The sequence below is a fragment of the Sciurus carolinensis genome, chromosome 4 (assembly GCF_902686445.1).
Source record: "Sciurus carolinensis chromosome 4, mSciCar1.2, whole genome shotgun sequence".
Classification (NCBI taxonomy): Eukaryota; Metazoa; Chordata; class Mammalia; order Rodentia; family Sciuridae; genus Sciurus; species Sciurus carolinensis.
The window spans coordinates 109,337,251-109,352,968 of record NC_062216.1 but is presented as its reverse complement, the minus strand read 5'-3'; the positions used below and the strand labels follow the sequence as shown (position 1 = coordinate 109,352,968).

General features: G+C 51.1%; 1 protein-coding gene across 5 annotated transcripts in view; it reads left to right on the top strand.

Annotated features, from left to right (window-relative positions):
* Adcy6 (adenylate cyclase 6) overlaps positions 1-15,718 on the top strand; it is a 34,358-nt gene that overhangs the window by 15,068 nt on the left and 3,572 nt on the right. For 4 of the 5 annotated variants that reach the window (XM_047551334.1, XM_047551337.1, XM_047551335.1 and 1 more), the window contains 19 exons: positions 3,172-4,030; positions 7,969-8,118; positions 8,502-8,623; positions 8,718-8,829; positions 8,999-9,126; positions 9,582-9,740; positions 9,818-9,959; positions 10,072-10,200; positions 10,457-10,482; positions 10,723-10,870; positions 11,109-11,206; positions 11,352-11,439; positions 11,599-11,715; positions 11,979-12,137; positions 12,431-12,609; positions 13,532-13,567; positions 13,651-13,780; positions 14,086-14,349; positions 15,121-15,325. In XM_047551334.1, the coding sequence (XP_047407290.1) occupies positions 3,173-4,030; positions 7,969-8,118; positions 8,502-8,623; positions 8,718-8,829; positions 8,999-9,126; positions 9,582-9,740; positions 9,818-9,959; positions 10,072-10,200; positions 10,457-10,482; positions 10,723-10,870; positions 11,109-11,206; positions 11,352-11,439; positions 11,599-11,715; positions 11,979-12,137; positions 12,431-12,609; positions 13,532-13,567; positions 13,651-13,780; positions 14,086-14,349; positions 15,121-15,325 (3,250 nt within the window). In that variant the 5' untranslated portion in view covers position 3,172. Of the gene's footprint in view, positions 1-3,168; positions 4,031-7,968; positions 8,119-8,501; positions 8,624-8,717; positions 8,830-8,998; positions 9,127-9,581; positions 9,741-9,817; positions 9,960-10,071; positions 10,201-10,456; positions 10,483-10,722; positions 10,871-11,108; positions 11,207-11,351; positions 11,440-11,598; positions 11,716-11,978; positions 12,138-12,430; positions 12,610-13,531; positions 13,568-13,650; positions 13,781-14,085; positions 14,350-15,120; positions 15,326-15,718 lie in introns of all 5 variants that reach the window. The other variant, XM_047551338.1, reaches the window with a different exon arrangement.

Genomic DNA, 15,718 nt, shown 5'->3' with positions numbered 1-15,718 from the left:
ATGGGACATAGCTCCACTTGTGGGAGCCTGTGATTCCAGAAGCAGCAGATCTGTGGGAGAAAGGGTCTAAGACTCAGGGAAGGAGGAGGTCAAAGATTCAAGGGTCAAGCTCCTGATTGCTGGTAAGGGAGGTGGTCTGTGTTCTAGGTATTCATAGTGATGGGCTCTTGGACAGGGTTAGGGGACCATACAGAGAAGTTTTGTGGCTCGAAACAGTGACATCCCCTGTTTCCTACCATAGTAACCCTGGCACAGGGTGCCAGGAGTGCTGGGAGTCCAGCAAGTTCTCCAGGATGGGCAGTGCCTGCAGTGGAGCCCAGGGTGGGATGGTTACAGTTGGTTGGACAGTTACAGAGCTCTGAAGCTATTCCCTTGTGGGGTCACAGTGTTCTTGGAAGGGTGATATGTTCCCCTGGACAGTGTCTGCCCCTTCCTCTGTGGGTATGAGCCAGATGCTAGATTGTGCTTCCAGGGGGCTGGGAACATGGCCAGAAAGAGGTCCTTTGGGAACAGAGGTCTGGGTCAGTAGTGGTTGGAGATAAGAACAGGGCAGGGGACTGGTGAATGGAAAGAGACTGAAACAAAATGTCGTGGGGGTGGGGTGGGAAACCTGCTCAGCCTGGGTTCTGTCCTCAGCAACTCTGGGGACTGACAGCTGAGGACACAGGGACTGATAGAACCAATCATCTAACTGGCTGAAAGGATGCGTTTTCTTACTCATGACTAGTCTTTCCATCTCTTGGACACTGGCAGAGGTTTGGGTTCAAAGTGTTGTAGGGTGGGGAGAAGGACTAATATTTACCAAGTGTATACCATATGACAGGTATTATTAGATTATTTCCCCAGGATCATTATTATTCCCATTTTATAGATGAAGAAAATGATGCAGGGTGGTTAAATAACTTGTCCAAGGTGGTGTAGCTAGCAAATAATCACACTAAGGTTTGAAAACTGGTCTCACGCCAAAGTTGCCTCTAAGGAAGTATTTTCAAGAGTCAGGCTTTATTTGGTGACCTTTTCCAAATGTCAGCCTGACCAAAAGTCTTGTAGTCTGATCTGTCCTTCCAGATGATGCTGTTGGTGATGTTAAGAGTTTGAATGGCATGCTGCTGTATGGAATATAGGAGAAGGGATGCCAACACAACTTGGCTGAGGAGATGGAGGTTTTGGGGTTTGCAGAGAAGTCCCAGCTTGCCTTGTACTTCGTGGTGTCTGAAGCACTGCTCAACTGGCATGGGTGTCTGGTTTTGTGGCCACCTGGGGCAAACACTGGGTACACTTCCTTCCAGCTCCCTAGTGAGTGAGTACAGATGTCAATGTTGCTCGGCAGGTTAAGTACAAGGGGCCCCTCAGGGTGCCCTGTGGGCAGGTGGGAATACAGGCATCCACCGATGACAGTTCTTTCATGTTCATCTACTCTTGACCTGGGCTCAGTTAGGAGACATGTTAGAGTTGTTGTCATGGAGTCTTCCCACCCCAGACCAAAACTCCGTCCCTCCAGGAAACCTGGGATCTAAGACTGATTTGGTTACCTAGGATCTCTATAACTTGGACCAGACATGTAAAACTGGCATGGACTTCAGCTATTTATTTATTTCTGTTGAATTTGTCCTGTGCCCTAGGTGGCCACAGGATCAGCTTCATAGCATTTTAATGAATATCAGATGGAATTAGGCATGTGAAAAGACTGAAAAGTTTAAAACACAAAGTACATAACAAGTATAATTCATCCAGCAGCCATCCATCCACTCAGCAAATATTTATTTATATCCTACTAGGTGTTGTAGATACCGGGTGAGCAAAACAGGCCCAAATCCTTGCCTTCATGAAGTTGACATTCCAGTTAGGAGAGACAATGAACAAATAAGAAAAATATATAGAATGGCAGTTGCTGATAAGAGCTGAGGAGCAATAGAAAGTATAAAGCTGGGAAGAGAGATAGGGAGCCCCAGGAAAAGGAGTTGCTATTATAATAGAGTGGTCAAAGAAAGCCTCACTGATAAGGGGGACATTTGGGCTGTGACCTAAAGGAGCTCTTGTTCCAGATGAGGGAACAGCAAACACCAGAGTTCCAGGCTGGCCTGAGCTTAGTGTATTGGGGAACAGCACAGAAGCTAATGTGACTAGGTGGAGTGAGGAAGGCAAAGAATTAGGATATCATTATTAGCTATTATTTCATGTTAACTGCTCCATATCCATGCCCTTAAGCTTGCTAGCTTTCTATCCTTTCAATACGTATTTATTGAGTCCCTAAGCCAGGTCCAGTACATGGCTCTGGTGATAAAAGTGATAAAATTGAGATAATACCTGCCCTCACAAAGGTTGTAGGTAGAGTGGGAGGGACATTCATTACACAAGGAATTATTTAATTATAATTGCAATGAGTACTATGGAGGAAATGTATAGGGGTAAGGGACCAAACTTAGTTTGGGTGGGGGAGCTGGGAATTCATCCCTTAGGAAGTTACACTTAAGCTGTGACCTGACTGGGAAGTTGAATTTAGCTTGATGAAGTGTGCAGGGTGTGTGTGAATGATGAGGAAGGATGTGAAAGAGATTCCCTTTAGTACAGAGGTCATCGATGTACAGCTCACAGGAGAACTCATTCCACAGACAGGATTTATTTGGCTTGCAGTGTTACAAATGTGGATAGGTTGCCAGTGTTAAAGAATCAGGAGATGTCACATTGAAATCCAGGGTTTTATCCTTTAGTTTCTGTTGAAAAATCAGAAGCTTCGGCCCCACTAGGACACTGATGGCAATAATCTACTGGTGCTAGGTAGTGATTACCTTCCATGCTCAACCGTTCCTTCTAGTTCTCCTGAGCTATGGGTTGCTTCACTCCTTGACATGGGCTCTTGTGTTTGTGACCACCAGGAAATCAGTGCCTTTAGGGAAGAGGAGAATTGTTAAGCGTACGACTTTGGCTTAGAATCTTGGTTCTTGCACTTTTGTGCTTGCTGGATCCTGGGCAAGTTTCTTCATCTCCCAGTGTCTTCGTTCCTCACCTGTTGAATGGGGATGCCACTTCTTACCTCAATGAAGTTTTATGAACATGATATGTACGAAGTGCTTAGCTGGGCCGTGGGAAGTGCTCAGGTGATGCACCACTAAAGGTGGCAGTAACCCTAATGGTGTTGTTAAGACCATCTCATGCCTTTCCTCCCAGCAGCATGTCATGGTTTAGTGGTCTCCTGGTCCCCAAAGTGGATGAACGGAAAACAGCCTGGGGTGAACGCAATGGACAGAAGCGTCCACGCCGTGGGACTCGGTCCAGTGGCTTCTGTACACCCCGCTATATGAGCTGCCTCCAGGATGCAGAGCCACCCAGCCCCACTCCTGCAGCTCCTGCTCGGTGCCCCTGGCAGGATGAGGCCTTCATCCGGAGGGCTGGCCCAGGCAAGGGCATGGAGTTGGGGCTGCGGGCAGTGGCCCTGGGGTTTGAGGACACTGAGGTGACAGCAGCAGTTGGAACAGCTGAGGTGGCACCCGATGTGGCACCCAGGAGCCAGCGATCTTGCTGGCGCCGTCTGGTGCAAGTGTTCCAGTCAAAGCAGTTCCGCTCAGCTAAGCTGGAACGCCTGTACCAGCGCTACTTCTTCCAGATGAACCAGAACAGCCTGACGCTGCTGATGGCGGTGCTTGTGCTGCTCACCGTGGTGCTGCTCGTTTTCCATGCAGCGCCCACACGCCCTCAGCCTGCCTACATGGCCCTGCTGGCCTGTGCTGCCACCCTCTTTGTGGTACTCATGGTGGTATGTAACCGACATAGTTTCCGCCAGGACTCCATGTGGGTGGTGAGTTACGTGGTGCTGGGCATCCTGGCGGCTGTGCAGGTCGGGGGCGCCCTGGCAGCCAACCCGCACAGCCCCTCTGCAGGCCTCTGGTGCCCTGTGTTCTTTGTCTACATCACCTACACACTCCTACCCATCCGCATGCGGGCTGCTGTGCTCAGTGGCCTGGGCCTCTCCACACTGCATTTGATCTTGGCTTGGCAACTCAACCGTGGCGACACCTTCCTCTGGAAGCAGGTGGGTGTGGAGGGCACTAGGATGGGAATGGTAAGGAAGGGCAGGGGAGTCATGGGTGGATCCTGAGTGTGGGGATTTCTAGCTGTGTTTGGAAGGCCAGGTTTGAGGAATGGGACTCCAGTTAGAATCTGGCAGGGGATACTGCTGAGGGGAAGGAGGGTTCCAGAACCTGCCTGTAGTCTTGTCACCATAGACCACAATCTCTAGCTCTTTGGCCTGAGCCTGCTGAAATGATGCAGCCTGCAGAGACAGGATGTAGGACTGGAGGTGGGGATGTGGTGTTTAATCCCTGGGCTGTGTTGGGACTGAGTAGGTTGTGCAGGTTATATCCTCTTTCCCCAAGTTGCCCCTGAGACTCAGACCCTGGTACCATCCCGAAGAGCAACTCTAGGTGGTGATCTGGAGGGATTAGCAGATTTTGGATGGAACTGGTAAGGAAGGGGTCACCTCTTTCCTGGACTATGGCTATTTCTAAGACAAAGAAGGTAGAGAGCTTGGGTCTCTCTGGAGCTGGGGGTGATTTGAATGGGCTTGTACTACAGAAGAGAGGAGCACTAGAATCTGATGTCCACCCATCTTGGTACACTGGGTGCCAGGGGTCTGGCAGTCCTGCTCTGAGGTTTTCTGAATATGCTAGCTACTGTCTTGGGGTGCTGAGTGTGAGTGAAATGGGGTTCAGTAGCACCAAATGGAGTGAGAATAAGGGTGTGATTGCAGCAGACCTGGTTGTCCAATGTGTTGCATCTTGCTCTGTGGGATCTTAGACAACTAACTCGCCTTTCCAGCCCTAGTTTCCCAGTCTGTAAAAACCAGGGTAAAAATAACCTGTACCTGTAGTGTTGCTGTGAGGACTTTATCCTTCCCCGAGTGGAATAGAACCTGACAAGTCAGGGTTCCCACCTGTGGCAGTGACCTGTGGGGAGTGCTACAAGGGTTTTGGGGAAACTCCTTTCAGAGACATGTTGGTGGGTTCTCATGCTATGGTGCAAAGGCCAGGCTGCTGTTGGTACAGTTCCCTAGTCAGCACATCATATGGGCCATCATTGGCACCCAGGCTTGAGTGCTGACCTCTGCTTCACTCAGCATGCCAGGGACTAGCCTCTGCCTTGCCCAGGGCTTGTGGTCTGTAGCCCACCCTGGTCTCACCATGGAGAGAAAGTTGCCTGGGGCTCCCAGGGTGAGAAGCTTGGTGCTCTGGCATGATGCCCTTCCCCGCCCAGCCTGTGCTCCAGAACACAACGTACCTTTTTAAAAGTAACTTTATAGCCCATTTGTTTGTGGAGCACGTGCCTGTAGGGCACTATTGAACCTCTTAAAGCGATAGGTCCTTCTGCCCCTTGCTGGTCCCCCAGCTTTTCTTTCAGGTTGTTAAGGTGGGCTTTGGGGCTAGACCGCCATCCTGGAGGAAAGAGAGCTTACAGGTGGTGCCTCCCTTCCCCCTTCTCCTCTGTATGGCCAGGGGCGGGTGGGGTCTCTTCGTTGCTCTCTGCTGGCATGGTGCCCAGAGTCAGGCCTGCTGCCTGACTGGGGAAGTTCAGCTTCAGGAAGGCCAGAACTGCCAGCCTCCCACCTCCGTGGGGTGCCTAGCCTTATCCTATGGGTCTTGGCAGATACATTCTTGGGGTGATAGAGAAAGTTGTCCCGCCCTGTGCCTGTCTGTGGGTCCAGGGTTTCTCATTCAGCCTCCTACGAGGTGAGAACAATTCCCTTGGCCCATTCGGGCCTGTGGGTTTTGGATGGGGTGGGGTTTTGTGATGACCTCCTTCTAGCTTCCTTTGGGCAGCCCTTTCACAGATCCAGCCCCACTCATGTTGTTGAGAAGGACCTTTCTCCCCAGCCCACTCATTCAGGCACATTGAGCAGTTTCACCCAGTGACCCAGTCCAGCCTGGCATCTCCTCCAGTGCCCTGGCATCCATTTTTTCTCACAGTTGGACAGGGATGTGTGTGAACAGTTATTTCAGTCTCTCATCCCCCTGCCTCTTCCCTCTACTGTGACTCACATTTTCCTTTTGGGCTCCTGGGGCCAGGAAGGGAAGTTGCCTTGTTTGCCCCCCTTTTCCTTCTCCCCCACTGGGGGCTATTCTTAGAAGCCCCGTGGGGAGATAGTGCCCCTCTTCACCCCTGCTGCTAGGACGGAGAGCTCAGGCTAGTTGGCCTGGGGCCTTGTACACTGGACTGGGAGGAAAGCTGGGAGGCCAGTCTTATGGGGGTCAGAGCTGAAAATGACTAGGAGTTAGCCAGATCTACTTTTCAATTTTACACAGAGGAAACTGAGGTCCCTCAAATTAAGTGACCTTTTGAAGTCTGTAGGACTAGTTCTGGTTCAGATCAGTTGGTAAGCTTTCCCTCCCTTCTCCCCAACCTGAGCCCTGCCCCATCCACTCTGGGGTGGAGCTGTAAGTGCCAGGTTAACCCCCTAGTTTCCAAAAGCACTAGACCAGCTTTTCTTGGATTTGCTCTCCACTCAGCTAGTGATGATGACTGGGGGCTGACCATGCCTAAGGTGGTGGCCTTGGTGTGGGACCTGGCAGGGCCTAGCAGGACCCAATGTGTGCAGGGGTGGAGTTATATCTTGGGGGTGGCCAGACATGGAGGCACCTCACCCCCAGTTATAGAGAGTTCTTTGTATCAGTGGAACTGATGACTCCAAGCCCAGGCTCTGAGCTGGACCTTGAGCTTGAGTGAGTGAAGGAAGGAGGACTCTTGGAAACCAGGAATGCACTAGACAGAAGGGTTAGGACACAGGCTTTGGAGTCTAACTGTCCTAAGCTCAAATCCCTTACCCGCCACACCAACTGTGTGATCTTAGGCAGGTTACTGAACTTCTCTGTACCCAGAGTCCCTTACCTTTAAAATGGGATGCTGTTGCTGGTTATGGTGGTTTACCCCTGTAATTCCAGCAACTCAATAGCTAAGGTAGGAGGATTTCAAGTTCAAGGCCAATGTCAGCAGTTTAGTGAGACACTTACCAAACTAGCCAGACCCTGTCTCAAAATTAAAAATAAATAAATAAATAAATAGGACTAGGGATGTAGCTTAGTGGTAAAGTGCCCCTAGATTCAATCCCTAATACCTAAAACAAATAAATAAAATGGGATATTGTCAATTCATAGAGTTGTAAGAAATGCATTAGTTAATATATAGAAAGTGTCCATAGAATCCTGGCACCTTGCAGATGGCCAACAAACTAGCTATGGTAATAATAATAATAATAATAATAATAATAATAATGGTCATTGTTATTCAGTCTGCAGGGCAGTGAGAGACTAGAGATTTTTTTAAATTAATCAAGGAATTTTTATGCTGTATTGAACTTTATAAGACTACATTACCAAAATAATGCACTAGTCACAGGCTAAATTAACAAGATCAAAATTCAGGATCAGTTCAGGTCACTAGGGATCATTAAACAGTAGTGTGGTATTATTATTTTAATGGCAAATGAAACTACACAGCCTGCTTTAAACAAATTTACCATTAATTAGCAGCCAAAGTTTTAGAGATCTTCTTATTCTTCCCTGTTGGAGTTACAGATGTGCAAACAGAGGCCCAGAGATGAGGTGGCTTGTCCTGGGGCACTCATAGGAGGATGGAGAGCTCAGGTCTCCTGGGTGCTATTCTTCTGTAAGGAGAGCCACATATAGAGGGAGTAGCATCTGTCTTTTGTTTGGGGTGTTTGTGGGGCAGTGGATGTTAGGGATCTGGGATGGGCATCACCTGGTCCTAGTTGGTGCTCTTGTTCCCAGAAGCTGTGATAAGATCACCTTTCTAGTCATGGAGTGATCCAGGCAGGGGGCCAGAATCTGAAGTCCTTGAGGAATGGGAGTGTTGTAGGGATGAGGACAAAGGAGTACATCCAGAGAAAGCCTAGCAAGTTGTGTGTGCATGTGTGTGTGTGTTGGTGCTCACCCATCTGCCTCTGCCACCATTCTGCAGCTTGGTGCTAACGTGGTGCTGTTCCTCTGCACCAACGTCATTGGCATCTGCACACACTACCCAGCTGAGGTGTCTCAGCGCCAGGCCTTTCAGGAGACCCGCGGTTATATCCAGGCTCGTCTGCATCTGCAGCATGAGAATCGGCAGCAGGTGGGAGCTGTTTCCCCTGACCAGTGTTTCCCTTCTGACCCCCAAATAACTTGCAGATTGGATCTGTTGCTTGTCCAAGTCTGTGGAACTCAGCGTGAATAGTTCCCCCTGGATGGTGCATCACAGAGGTCCTGTGATACTGGGATTCTGTCTTGTTCAAGGGTGGGAGTAGACAGGAGTACATTTGGGAGATTGAGTGAGGGTTGATCAGAGAGGGCTGGGATTGAAGTCTGCTGAGGACTCTGGTGGACAGGGTTGGGTCACAGTCCAGAAGGGAAGTTCAAGTCACCAGGGACACATACATGGGAGGGCTTTGATAATGTGGAAGGACCAGGAAGAATTGTAAAGAGGATAGCAGTGCCCTGTTGGAACCACTGGTCTAGGAGAGGCTGCTGCTCTCGGTGTTGCCCCAGCATGTTGCCATGGAGATGAAAGAAGACATCAACACAAAAAAAGAAGACATGATGTTCCACAAGATCTACATCCAGAAGCATGACAACGTCAGGTAGGGCAGGGATAGGAGGATGCCAGGAGGGGTGGGAGGTTCTGGGAGACTTTGAGGGCTGCATGGCCCATCTATACTTTGCTGTCGTCCACAGCATCCTATTTGCGGACATTGAGGGCTTCACCAGCCTGGCCTCTCAGTGCACTGCTCAGGAGCTGGTCATGACCTTGAATGAGCTCTTTGCCCGGTTTGACAAGCTGGCCGCGGTGAGGGTGCTGGGACTTGGGGGTGGTGCCAGTTGTGGTGAGAGCCTAGCTTTGCCTGTGGCAGCTGGGGGTATGGGTGGCAGATAGGGTATAGTGAGGGCAGTGAGCCAGGTAGACTGAGTGGGCAGGAGAGTAAAGGTGACCCTTTCCTTTACCTCTTCCCCTTCAGGAAAATCATTGCCTCAGGATCAAAATCTTAGGGGATTGTTACTACTGTGTGTCAGGGCTGCCGGAGGCCCGAGCAGACCATGCCCATTGCTGTGTGGAGATGGGGGTGGACATGATCGAGGCCATCTCGTAAGCAGTGCTCCCTTCCCAGGATTCCTGGAATTGTGGGTGTCCCATACTATTCCTACTCTTTAAATGTATCTTCGGGAATTTTCCTCAGCCTTGGCTCTTTCTCCACCCTGTATGAAGACCCATGTGCACCCTTAGACTCCAGCCAGCCTGGAGGGTGCTGGGAGCTGGGGTGGTGGGGAATGGGGCTGCAGAAAATGCCAACTGAGCAGGCCGAGGGTGAGAAGTGTGATTCTTCCTCTCCCAGCTCAGTTTCACAAAATGCTACAGGTCCTGCTGACATAGCTCTCAAACCTTTGTCCCTGTGCCCCATTCAGCCTTCTGCCAATGTCCGGCCAAGGCTATGCTTCTGTTCCCTGCAACTGTGTCTGTACTTGCCCACTGGGCTGCCTGAGTTGTGGACTGGGGGAGGGAAAGACTGTGCCAGGAGCTGATCCCAAGCTGAATCTTCCCAGGCTTGTGCGTGAGGTGACAGGCGTGAACGTGAACATGCGTGTGGGCATTCACAGTGGGCGTGTACACTGTGGTGTCCTTGGCCTGCGGAAATGGCAGTTTGATGTGTGGTCCAATGATGTGACCCTGGCCAACCATATGGAGGCAGGGGGCCGGGCTGGGTGAGTAGAGGGATCCAGGTGGCAGGGGATGGGGATGAGGTGGGAGATTCAGGTACTCATCTCCTGGCCCCACACAGACGTATCCACATCACTCGGGCCACACTGCAGTACCTGAATGGGGACTATGAGGTGGAGCCAGGCCGTGGTGGTGAGCGCAACGCATACCTCAAGGAACAGCGTATTGAGACCTTCCTCATCTTGGGTGCCAGCCAAAAAAGGGTCAGGGCCAAGGCAGGGCTGGGGGGAGGGACTGGCAGGGATCAGTGGAGATGAGTGGGCAAAGGCCTTCTTGGGGACCCTCTTCTGAACCTGTGCCCATACCACCTTACAGAAAGAGGAGAAGGCCATGCTGGCCAAGCTGCAGCGGACACGGGCCAACTCCATGGAAGGGCTAATGCCACGCTGGGTGCCTGACCGTGCTTTCTCCCGGACCAAGGACTCCAAAGCTTTCCGCCAGATGGTGAGGGACCCTCAGCACCAGGACACGGGGCCACACTTTTTTTTTTTCCTCCTTTGACACTGTGCCCCTGTCCTTCCTGCTGCTGCCAACTTCATTTGTTGCACTGGGGGCAGGAAGATGGCTTCATCCCTGGGGTCCCATGTACCCCAAAGTATATGTGGGGTCATCCTCCACACAGTGTTGGGAATGGGAGAAGGAACTGCAGAGGTGAAGGTGGTGGCCCCTTTCCTCATTAACACTCTGTTCCCTTCTCCAGGGCATTGATGATTCCAGCAAAGACAAGTAAGTCAGGTTGTTGTTGGGGGCAGGGGCGGACAAGGAGGGACAAGGCACTTATACCCTGGACTGGAGCTATAGGACCTGAGATCCCCTCTTTCCTGGGCCTTTGATATGTGCGTGGGAACAGGAGCCACATACGTGGCTCACATGCCCTGGCTTGGTTTCTGCCTATGCTCTCCTCCTCTTACTATTTATCACATGCTATTGCTCATGCACTTGGTGAAGCATGTCCCCTGCCCTCAGCCGGGGTGCCCAAGATGCCCTGAACCCTGAGGATGAGGTGGATGAGTTCCTGGGCCGTGCCATTGATGCCCGAAGTATTGATCAGCTGCGTAAGGACCATGTGCGCCGGTTCCTGCTCACCTTCCAGAGAGATGATCTTGAGAAGAAGGTTTGGGGGATGAGTGCTGGGGGGAGGGCAGATCCAGGCAGGAAAGGTTGAACACAACTGAGGGAGCAGGAGAAAATTTTGGGGAATGAGGAGGGACCATAGAGTAGGGTAGAGATTCACATCAATTGGTTCAACTGTTTCTCTTCCCCTGAGGCCCCTGGTAGTGCCTTGCCTTTGCTGTCCCTGCCTCCCCCAGGGCATCAGTGCCCAGTGCTCAGCTCAGCCCCCTGTCCCTCAGTACTCACGGAAGGTGGATCCCCGCTTCGGAGCCTATGTCGCCTGTGCCCTGTTGGTCTTCTGCTTCATCTGCTTCATCCAGCTCCTCATCTTCCCACAGTGAGAGCCCTACCCCTCATTACCCTTCCCAGAATCTTCCTGAATACCCACACAAGGCCCTGGTCCCTGGAGCCTGCACCCCTGCCTGTTCTGGGGTTGGAATAAGGTGCCTACATCTTCCTGAGCAACATTTTCCCTCCCTCAGCTCCACCCTGATGCTTGGGATCTATGCTAGTATCTTCCTGCTGTTGCTGGTCACTGTGCTGATCTGTGCTGTGTACTCCTGTGGTTCTGTACGTAGGGGGACTTCCTCAGGGATGTTGGGGTGGCAGGGAGGGGGGTCCCATGGGGAGAAGGAGGAGAAGTCATTCCTCTCCTGCTGCGTCCCATTTGTGGGTGGCCTTCCTTCTTGGATGATGTGGCCTCTAACTTTTGGTCTCTTGCTACTCCAGCTGTTCCCCAAGGCTCTGCAGCGTCTGTCCCGTAGCATCGTACGCTCGCGGGCACATAGTACCACAGTTGGCATCTTTTCAGTCCTCCTTGTGTTCATTTCTGCTGTTGCTAACATGGTAAGGGTCCACTGGGACTTCTTCCACCTCTTCTTTGTGCCAAGCTCTACTCTGGCACTGGGAATGTTTTCTGCCCTCAGGGAGCCTACTGTCATTGATGAGGGGAATATTTAAAGCCAGTTTTCCTTCTTCATTTTCTCCATCTTTTGTCATCCCCTGATAACTTTGGCCCCTGGAGTCTAAGGCAATAAGGCACATGGGCATGGCCTTTGTAACCCTTCCTCTCCTTGATACATACCCTGATACATACCTGGCTTTTGCAGTTCACCTGTGACCGTACCTCCATAAGAACCTGTGCAGCCCAGATGCTGAATTTAACACCTGCTGACATCACTGCCTGCCATCTGCAACAGCTCAATTACTCTCTTGGCCTGGATGCTCCCCTGTGTGAGGGCACCGCACCCACCTGCGGCTTCCCTGAGGTGTCCAAGCAGTGTTCAGGCAGAGGGGGGTGTCCTGGCACTCTTATTGGCCCTCCTGTGCCAGGCCTAATGATGGGCACTGGGTACCCAGGAACTCACCAGACTCCCCAACTCAAGAAGTAACCAGGGGCCCTGGTGTGGTGTAGGCTGGGCATGGAGGGTGAAGGATATTGGAGTTTGAGGGTTTTGGAGGGGAAGATAGGTCAGGCAGGGGAGTTCAGGGCTCTTCCCGCCTCGGGTGCCACTGCCTCTGCCGTCACCCAACGCTGCCTCTGCCATCGTCCCTCCCCCAGTACTTCGTTGGGAACATGCTCCTGAGTCTTTTGGCCAGCTCTGTCTTCCTGCACATCAGCAGCATCGGCAAGTTGGCTATGATCTTTGTCTTGGGGCTCATTTATTTGGTGCTGCTTCTTCTGGGTCCCCCGGCCACCATTTTCGACAACTATGACCTACTGCTTGGTGTCCATGGCTTGTAAGTGTATCCTCAGACCCCTTAATACCCCAGGAGTCTCCCTGACCCTGCTGGGTCACTGAGAGCATCTCTTTATGCCCAGGCCCTTATGCCCTTGGAATGCTACAACTTCCCCCTGGGAGAAAGGGAGGAGATGGAGGAACTCCTGGCATGTGACCCTGAAGTAGTTACCCCTAGGGAACACCCCAGTCCTCAGAAATCCCTGTGTCTTTAGGCTAGACATTAACAAAAATTCCCTCTGACATTTGCCTGGTGCTTTCCTACCCACTGTCTTAACCACTTGTGGGTCACAGAGCTGCTTGGTGGTAGAGCCCTGACTTGGAACCAAAATTTCTAACTCCTGCTTGAGGGCTTTGTGTGGGACACCACACTGGCTTTTCTTATGCAAAACCCTACCCCTTGTGATATGTGGCCATAGTTTGTTGTGGTAGAGAGCCTCTGGAGACTGTTGGGTTTGAATCCCTGCTCTACCATTTATTAGCTGTGTGACCTTGGCCAGGTGAGTTAACTTCTCTGAGCCTCAGTTTTCTCATCTGTAAAATGGTGATGCCACATAGGGTAGTTATAAAGATAATAGTAATTAACATTTATGAAGGTTTACTGCATGCCAGGCATGTACTAAGATTTTTTTATGTATTATTTAGATCTGACTCAGTTTTAAGCAGCTTGTCCCAGGTCATATAACTGGTAAGTATATGACCACCATATACTTACCAGTAGGAGTATACTTACCACGAGCCACTAGGAATAGAGGTTCTCTTAAGGCCTCTGCTCTTAATGAGTTAATATATGGAAAAGCTCTGGTCCAATATCTGACTAGTGATACGGGCTCAGTAATGTAGTCTCAGTCCCCTGTCCGTGTCCTGCCCAGCAACCCAGGAAGCACTGATGATGCTTCCTGTCTCTTGTATTTTCATGCCAGGACTTCATCCAATGAGACCTTCGATGGGCTGGACTGGTAAGTGAGGGCTCTGGGAAAGCAAAGGGTGAGGCCGTTAGCTACCTCCTGCAGATACCAAGCATGTCTCTGCTTATCCTTAGCCCAGCTGCAGGGAGGGTGGCACTCAAATACATGACCCCTGTGATCTTGTTGGTGTTTGCACTGGCGCTGTATCTGCATGCCCAGCAGGTGGAGTCAACTGCTCGCCTGGATTTCCTCTGGAAACTGCAGGTGACTTGGATGGGCCTTTGGCAGAGCGGGGAGGAACTTGGGGACAGAGCCTGGGCCAAGCCAGAAATGCATCTCTTGCTAGCTGGCTAAGGCTCAGGCTGCCCTAAACCCAACTAGTTCTATGCCTTCTCTGTGCCCTGCTCCCTATCCCCTCCTGTATTTGCCCTCTTCACCTCTTTGCCCGATCTTTGGGCCTTATCTCTCAGTGTTTTTCTTCCTTTGCATGATGCCCATCTCCAGGCCTTGGCCACTACACCCACTCCTTGTAAATGTTGGGTAATGGGCGATGGGTGTGGTATCCACAGGCAACAGGGGAGAAGGAGGAGATGGAGGAGCTCCAGGCATATAATCGGCGGTTGCTGCATAACATTCTACCCAAGGACGTGGCTGCCCACTTCCTGGCCCGTGAGCGCCGGAATGATGAGCTCTACTATCAGTCGTGTGAGTGTGTGGCTGTTATGTTTGCCTCCATTGCCAACTTCTCTGAGTTCTATGTGGAGCTGGAGGCAAACAATGAGGGTGTCGAGTGCCTGCGGCTGCTCAACGAGATCATCGCTGACTTTGATGAGGTACTTGTCTGGTTGAGGGTGTTGGCAGAGAGTGGGGGAACTTGGGTACCAGGGGAGTGAAGTGAACTTTGGATCAGAAGGCCACAATTGGAGGGGGTGGGTGGTACTAGAGGAGAAAGGGAGATTTAAAGGGAACCAGTGATGTCATGGCTAGGGGTAAGAGTAGGTACAGTGGAGGTGAGGGCAAGAACCCATGAAGGTATCAGAGGCAGCAGGGGGGTCAGCCCCAGTGGGGTAGGACATTCTTGTTGGGGAACAAAGAAGGATATGAGGATTTGTGAGGGAGAGTATAGGTGCTAGGTGGATGTCATGAAAAGGAAGGCCTGTGGACAGAGCCTCATGGGACCACGCAAATAAGATCATTCCCTGAATAGAGAAAATGGAAGCAAAATGTGAGGGAATGTTCTGAACATTCAGGTCAGGAATGGGAAGTCCCTTCCTCCCTATGAGACTCAGTTCCCTCCAGAGGTGAGCACTGGTGTAGCTGATGCTCAATGGCCCTTCTGTTGTTCTGTGTCTCTGAGTGGATCATCACAGTTGATCATCTCAAGTGTTACTCTCAAGGCCTTGCCTGGGTCCCAAGACTGCCTGTTTTTCTGGCTGTTCAGTTCTACAGTGAGAGCAGCAGCTGGAAGGGAGCTCATTCATTAAAAGGGTCTGTTGAGACAGAGAAGAGGGGAAGGGAGCCAAGGTATGGTGAGGAATGAGCCTTGGAGCAGAGCTGGGTTTAGACTTTTTGCCTTGATGACCAGATTCCCCTGTATTATCTAGATCATCAGCGAGGAACGGTTCAGGCAACTGGAGAAGATCAAGACAATTGGTAGCACCTACATGGCTGCCTCAGGGCTGAATGCCAGCACCTATGATCAGGTGGGACGCTCCCACATCACTGCCCTCGCAGACTATGCAATGCGGCTCATGGAGCAGATGAAGCACATCAATGAACACTCCTTCAACAATTTCCAGATGAAGATTGGTGAGAAGGCCTGGTTCCTTGGCAGGTGTTCCCAGGACCGATTCTGGGTGAAGTTGAGGGTACAGGCTGGAGTGGGAGTCGCAGGTTCTCCATCAGGGCTCCTGTAGGGTTTTCTTCCCTCCCACCTTCTATATCATTTGATATTAAGAAGAGAGACCAGGGCTGCAGCTATAGCTCAGTGGTAGAGTGCTTGCCTAGCATGTGTGAGGCACTGGGTTTGATCCTCAGCACCACATAAAAATAAAGGCATTGTGTCCATATACAACTTAAAAAAAATATATATATATATATGTGTATGTCACACACACACATATACACACAGTCCAGCCAGGTGTAGTGGGCACACCTATAATCTCAGCAACTTGGGAGGCTGAGGCAGAAGGATCTCAAGTT